The sequence below is a fragment of the Ahaetulla prasina genome, chromosome 2 (assembly GCF_028640845.1).
Source record: "Ahaetulla prasina isolate Xishuangbanna chromosome 2, ASM2864084v1, whole genome shotgun sequence".
Taxonomy (NCBI): Eukaryota; Metazoa; Chordata; class Lepidosauria; order Squamata; family Colubridae; genus Ahaetulla; species Ahaetulla prasina.
The window spans coordinates 204,753,847-204,761,190 of record NC_080540.1 but is presented as its reverse complement, the minus strand read 5'-3'; the positions used below and the strand labels follow the sequence as shown (position 1 = coordinate 204,761,190).

The following is a 7,344-nucleotide window of genomic DNA, read 5'->3' as shown; positions in this document are numbered from 1 at the left end:
CTAATGTATTTCATTATGAATCTTCTTTCGCTTGAAGATAACTTTACTTTTACTAAAAAGAAATTGGTAGCAGCACCATCAACTCTTGAGGAAAATGTTTTAAAGTGATCTGCTTGAGGAATATGTTTTAAAGTGATCTCCCAAAACAATTCTCTTAAAACTCCAAAACATTTAGAACAGGATTTTTGAAGATTGTAAGCATATTTGGAAGAGTTTAAGGCAAAGCTGTTCTAATCCCAGAAGGTGTGTGGTTAGATGATCTACCTAATCCCAGGAAATTTCGGAGGATACATAACAACTGCCACTAGGTCACAGAACATCACTCAGAGAGAGCGCAGCAAAAGCAGCATTGCGAAGAAAAAGGTAAGTCAAAATATTTTCATTTTAACATTTTCTCAGCAATTGTTCGGAAAAAAGAATTACCAATATGAAGCACCACATAAATATCAGCTGGTGGATTTTGAAATACTTAGAGTTTAGTAGGGGATATAGAAGGAGCAACACATGCTCAACTATATCAATGAGATCGATTTATTCTATAGCTACTTTGGCCTCAGTTCTTTACATTCACTGCTTCTTCTAATATTATGGTCAACTTTATAAAAAAGACGTTATTTATTTTAAAGTGATCATATAGTCAGCAATGATTTAGAAGAGCCCTTCCCTATTTTATTACCCTTTTTTCTTCCCTAGCTTTGCCAGAGCAAATCAAGATCAAATTCATCTTCTGCTAAAGCAAACCTTGAACGTATGGGAAGGATAAATCCTTGCAGACTCATCTCTTTAGGATTATAGGCTGTCATGTTTCCTTATATTTTATGTTTCAAATGGCATTTTAACCATTTTTACCATGATGAATAAAGGGGAAAATGAAAGTACTTATATAAAATAGTAATACTTTTTTTTTATTAATAGCTTATTTCCAATGCTTGTAATCCGATAAAGCTTAGGTATTAAGAAATCAGAGAATCAGTCACTGAGCCACCCATGCTGTTTCTCTGTTCATTAGAAATTCAATTGATTTCTTGGGAAGAAAGCTCCATACCCTGAATGCAGCCACTCAGAGAATTCTGCCCAAAAGCTTTGGAAGGGTGCAATCTCAAAATTGTAATGAACCCATATTGCTGAAGATCATTAATGTATTTAGTCTCTCTCTTAAATATAAATCAGAAGATTCGATTCAGACTCTGATACAGCCAATGAAAACCCCAAATGTTTAGATTTGCTTTTAAAATAATTAGGAAATATTCAAGAGAATGTTGAAAAAGTTTTTATCACTGATATTTGTTAGAAATCAACACATGATTCTATCACTTTCTTAAACACAATTATATAGCATTTACAGATATAATTAGACCAGGGGTGAAATGCTACAGGTTTGCTCCAGTTCAGGTGAACCGGAAGAGGCGGCAGCGTGAGGCTCGCCCACTTGCCCGGACCAGGAAGTAACCTATTTTTGACCTTCTGCATATGCTCAGGGGGTCTAAAATCAGACATGAAGATGGCACGCGCACTTCCAAACCAGTAGGGAAGGTAAGTAGATTTTACCCTTGAATTAGATCCATGAGATCTGGGAAACAAAATTCTAGATATCCATCTGATGGGAGAAGGGAGTTCTGATAGAGTTTGTAACTAAGACCCAAAACATTTTCTGAAGCAGCATGAATTAACTTGGCATTAATAACTCATAACTTTTTATTCTTACAGATTTATCCAACAAAATGAAGATTGTAATTGTTCTTGCCTGTCTTTTGGCCATCATTGTTCCGTCTGAGGTACACTTTAAGGATTGTGATTGCATGATAGAAACATGGAGGATTTATTTAATGGTTGGAAAAAACATAATAGTTAAATATTTGAGTCGGGGCTCATGTGTTGCTAATAAAATGGCAAAGCATTCATTTATCTCAAGATTCTCTTGTGATAGTTCAGTGAGGGAAATCAGCATTATTATTCCACACTACAAAAGGAAGCTGGGATGGATGAATCAGAGAAACAGAAGCAGGGAATGTTAACTGTCCCAATTTGGTCAGGTAGAAAAGAAAGACTCCTGGGCCCATGATTAGTCAAAAGTACACTTTAATAAAGCCAACTGGTTACAGGAGAAGCAAAGCTAGATCTGGAGTTTTCACGCACAAAGCATATGGTTAACTTTCCCTTGTTCCCATCCACCACCATCACCACCCGGTTATCATCGAGTGTCCAACTAGGTGTTAAAAAAATTGTTAGCATAACAGTCCCTGTCTTTGGGTTTGATGGTTCTGCTTTCCTTGGAGTGACTTGTGGCTCTCACAGGATGCCACAATACATGGTTTTGTTTTCCCCAGGCTAGCCCCCCCTTTATCTCACCCCACCGATCTCCTATCCACCCCCATTGCTTATGACAAGCTGACAGCAAGCAATGAATAGCATTGGATGGCATCCCTGACATACTGCCCCTCCTGGAAAAGAGCTAGCCATAAAAGAGAGAGAAAAAGAGACTTAAGGTTAGACAGGCTTACTTAGGCTTATCAGGGTATTTGTTGTAAAATTGGCAGGCGAGACGGAGTTAGTGCATGTGATGAGCACCAACCTATTCAGTGTCTGAAGGCGGGAAATCTTTCCATAAGACTAAGTATTGCAGTTTTCCTCTATAAAGGTGGGAGTCAAGGGTCTCCTTGATTTCAAAATGTTGTTCCTTTTCAATTAATATGGGAGGGGTGGTAGTTTTATTGCGGGATCAGGGGTGAAGTAGCTGTAATCTTTAAAAGGCTGTAGTGGAAAACAGGATGGATGTGTTTAAGATTTTTGGGGGGGCAATTTCAGCTCCACAGCCACTGAGTTAATAGCAATGGGGAAGGGCCTAATGAACTTGGGCCCTAAATTTTCCATGGTGGCCTGGATTGTAGAAACTTGGCAGAGAGGTATGCTTTCTCCCCAACTTTGAATTCCTTTTGAGGTGCCCTCTTTTTATCTGCATATTTCTTGCATGCCTCCCTTGCCTCCTCTAGTGCCTTACGGATAACTGGTCAGGTGTTTTCCAAGGTTTTCACACAGTTAACTAATGAGGCATGCTGGGGGTATGTTGGGGAAGTTCTGGCTAGGAGCAAAGTCCAGGCCGGTAGCAACTTGGAACAGCACAAAACCCATGCAGCTGTGGATGGAATTATTATATGTGACTTCTGCAAATGGCAAGAGTCCACCCAATCTTTTTCTTGGTAATTTAAATAGCAATGAAAGAACTGCTCCAACACGTCTTTTGTACATTCACAAACTCCATTACTTTGGGGCTGGTGCGATGAGCTGAGCTCCTGGGAGGTCCCCAATAACTTCAGAAACTCCTGCCAGAATTTAGATGTGAATTTTAATCCCCAGATCAGAAATTATTCTCTCTGGGACACCATGGAGCCTATTCATGTCTTGTACAAAGAGCCTCACCAGAGTTTGTGTGGATGGTATCTTAGGAGAGGCCACAAAGTGGACTAGTTTAGAGAATAGGTCGGTTATGACCCAAATCACTGTATTCCCTGAACTTTCTGGTAGTTCTACAATAAAATCCATGGCTATTTCTTTCCCTGGGGCAGTGGGGTTGGCCACGGGCTGCAGCAATCCCAGGGTTTTTCCAGGGCACCTTTTTGCTGATGCACATATTGGGCAGCTGGCCATATAGTCCTCAATGTCCTTTTTTCAGGTGCAGCCACCAGAATTGGCACTTCACATAGTGAAGGGTCTTTACGAACCCAAAATGCCCAGTGGTTGTGAATTGTGGCTCTGCTAGTAGACCAGGTTTCGCTGATTCGAGGCTGCATAAGTTTGGTCCTCATCTATACTAAGTCATTCTCAGTGAGAGTTCTCCCTTGTAGAGCTTAAACCACTCACCATCCATTAAAGCACTTTTCATAGCTGGGTTAATTCATCCGCCACTTCCCACTTGGCCTTTTTCTGCAATGTCGTAAGGGCAGAGGCTGCTATCTAACTGGATGGGATGATGGAATTTATGACTTCAGATGCTATTGTACAGGGACATCCTGGATAGAGCATTAAGTAGGAATTAGAAAAGGTGGAATTAAAGCTGTTGAAATATAGTGCCCACCTCAGGGGATAATTTCCAGGGGGTCTTCAATGTTTCCAAATTTTTATGGTCAGTCCAAACCTCAAAGGAGGTCCTACTACTTTCTAAGAACTGTCTCCAAGTGAGGAGTACCCACCTTACAGTGTAAGCCTCGTTCTCCCATACCACCCAGTGGCACTCTGCATCAGAGAGTTTTTGGGAGGTATAGGCACAGGGCTGCAATTCCCCCTCTTCCTCTTTTGAGGAAGGACTGATGCCTGGGTTCTGTTCTGGTCTGTCAGCAGCCTATGGAGCTGGCAATGGAGTCAGACAGCGATGAGGCTGAGGTGAGGCCAGGGCCATCGGGAAGTGAGGTGCAGACTCCAGAGCCTCCAGAGACTGATAGTACTGAGGCAGAGGAGCAGGAGGAGTCTGTTCCTAATGCATGCATGAGAAGAGCTGCCAGAAGGCAAGAGCAGCTCAAGCAGAGAGGACAATTCGGGAGTAGGGCCAAGAGATGATTGGTCCCTCCCATAAGGCTTAAAACAGACCAGCACCGATGTTTCAGCTTTGCTGGAAAACAACATTGTAGCTGTGTCTTCTGCTTCGTATATGTCTTTGTTTTTGTGGCTTCTGGACATTTGCCAGGAAGGGCCTTTGGCAGTTTGCCTAATTGGACTAAGGTTTGTGAGATAACTGAGGAATTTGTGTTGGGAGGCATTTGTTTTACTTTGAGTTGAATGATGCTGGGAATGAAGTAATTCCCAGCTGTTTGAATAAAGTTTCTTTTTCCACGGACTAAGTTTATTACTACCTACTTGGGTCTGGGTCATAACAGGTTCCTTGCTGGGCCTCCAGGGCCTCGTGATCTCCTTTTGGCCTGGTCTCTTTCTTCTTGCACTGCTCCTCCCCAGGGAAGGACACGTTTGCACAAACTCCACATTGGATGAGCTTTCCAAGTAGATCACTGTTGCAGATCCAGCTTAATGTTAACCATCCCAACTTGGTCAGTTAGAGAAGAAAGACTCCTGGGACCATGGTTATCCAAAAGTACACTTTAATAAAACCAACTGAATCTGGACTTTCGCATCCAAAGCATATGGTTAAACCCTTGTTCCCATACACACCCCTGGTTATCATCAGGTGTCCAATTAGGTGTTAACAAATTCTTTGGGATAACAGTCCCTGTCTTTGCGAGCTTGATGGTTCTGCATTCTTTCGAGTGACCTTGGAACAGCCTGTGGCTCTCACAGGATGGCCTGTTTCATGGTTTCGTTTTCCCCAGACTGGCCCTCCCCTTACTCCAACCTGCCAATCTCCCTGCTCCCCATTTCTTATGACAGGCTGACAGCAGGCAATGCATAGCATAGCAGGATGGCAGCCCTGACAGGGAAGGAGAAAGAATATTGAATCCATGCAGGAAGTTCCTCAGTTACAAAAACCTGAACTAGATCCTCCTGCTCATTAGTTTTCAACCTTGGCCACTTTAAGATGTATGGCATTGCTGGATAGGGAAATCTGGGGGATGAAGTTCACAAATCTTAAAGTGGCCACTGGCATACTGGTGTCAAACTCGATTGCGTCATGTGATGTATCGTGATATATCAGGTTTTTTGCCTTTGCGGAGCCAGGGTGGGCAAGGCCTGTGTGCGACACATCCGGCCCACAGGCCCCCAGTTTGACAGGCCTGCTGTAGAGGTTTCAAAGTAAGTACTTCCTGTTAATTTTTTTCCCCAAAGGTGGATCTAGAGATGATGTTATTTGAAGCTTTAGAAAGTGACTGTCTGCTAGGGGAGATCAGCTTCTACCATCCCATGACCTGCCAAACCAACTCAAAACTGAGAACCAGATTTTTCATACGGTCCTCCAGATGTTTGGCTGCAAGCAAACCAAACCAATCTTGGTTGATTGTTCTTATGATAGATTCCAAACCTTGCTGATGGCTACTTTCATTTGCTTTGGGGAATCAGTTTCATACGTAGCACTGCTGACTAATTGATTTGGTCAAAAACATTTATCCCCAAAAGTCTGAAATATTTTAAAATAATTCTAAATACAACATTAAATATATTTACCCATTTTAATCTCATGTTTTCCTCATTCTTCTCCTTCTCTTCCAGACCAGCAGTAGTGGAAGTGGAAGCAGTGAACAAAGGAGATACAGAGTTTATCCATCCCAAAACCCAGCTTCAAACTTTGGCTTTATAAATCCTTCTTACTACCAACAGGATATAATCAACGCTTTAATAAGGGCTTTAGGAGCCCCAGCACCCAGGCCTCCCCCAGCGCCATGGCCTCTCCCAGCGCCCGTGCCTCCCCCAGCGCCCGTGCCTCCCCCAGCGCCCGTGCCTCCCCCAGCACCCGTGCCTCCCCCAGCGCCAGGTATTATATCGTCTATCTTTAATAAAATAGCTGGCTTTTTTGGGTAGGGGAAGTAGTACCAATGGGGAGGGAGGAAGGGGAATGAGAGGAACCAGAAGTATCCATTCGGAATGAATTGGCCGACCAAGGATGGAGCTGTGAGAATGGAATATGAAACTCCGTCAAAGAGGCACCAAACCTCAAAGCCATTCCCAAAATAATCTAAAATGAAATCTATTGGACACTGATGGACTGGTCAAGGGGAGAAGGCCAGGGAAGAGAGGGAAATGCAGGCTTTGCATGGGAATATTATGATCCAGCTTTGCTTATGCTGTAACTGCTTGAACTTAGTAAAAGTGAACCTTTCATTTCAATCATGGAGTCAAGGGTCTTTCTTTCCTAAGTGCCCAAGTCAAGGACAAGCCTGACATTAAGCTGGATCTGCAGTAAAGGTCCATTGAGAGATACACATCTACTGTGGAAAGCATGCACAGACAGTCCATTCAAAAAAATGAGCTGGAGGGTCTGTTGGGAAAATTCTGACATAGAAGCAAAATCCAGGCCAGTAGCCACTCAGAACAGCGCAAAACCCATACTGTTGTGGATGGAATTATTATATGGGACTTTTGCAAATGGTAAAAGGTCCACCCAGTTATTTTGTTGGTAATTTAAATAGCAACAACATGCCATTTGAACATTCATAAGCTTCATTATTTTGGGGCTGGTGTGATGAACTAAATCGTTTCTCAACGAAAGTTCTCTCTTGTGGAACTTAAACTACACATCATCCATTAAAGTGCTTTCATAGCTGGGTTAATTCGTCTGCCACTTCCCCCTTAGCCTTTTTCTGCCCTCTCGTAAGGGCAGGGGTTGCTATCTGACTGGATGGGTCGATGGAATGTATGACTTCTTCCCAGGTGGAACATCCTGGACAGAGCATTAGGTAGGAATTC

General features: G+C 42.7%; 1 protein-coding gene across 1 annotated transcript; it reads left to right on the top strand.

Moving 5' to 3' along the window:
* The first annotated feature begins 318 nt into the window (after positions 1–318).
* On the top strand, positions 319–6,765 carry LOC131193564 (uncharacterized). Its single transcript, XM_058173872.1, has 3 exons — positions 319–363; positions 1,708–1,775; positions 6,151–6,765. The coding sequence occupies exons 2-3, from the start codon at positions 1,722–1,724 to the stop codon at positions 6,457–6,459; spliced, it is 363 nt and encodes a 120-aa protein (XP_058029855.1). The 5' UTR covers positions 319–363; positions 1,708–1,721; the 3' UTR covers positions 6,460–6,765.
* The last annotated feature ends 579 nt before the right edge of the window (positions 6,766–7,344 follow it).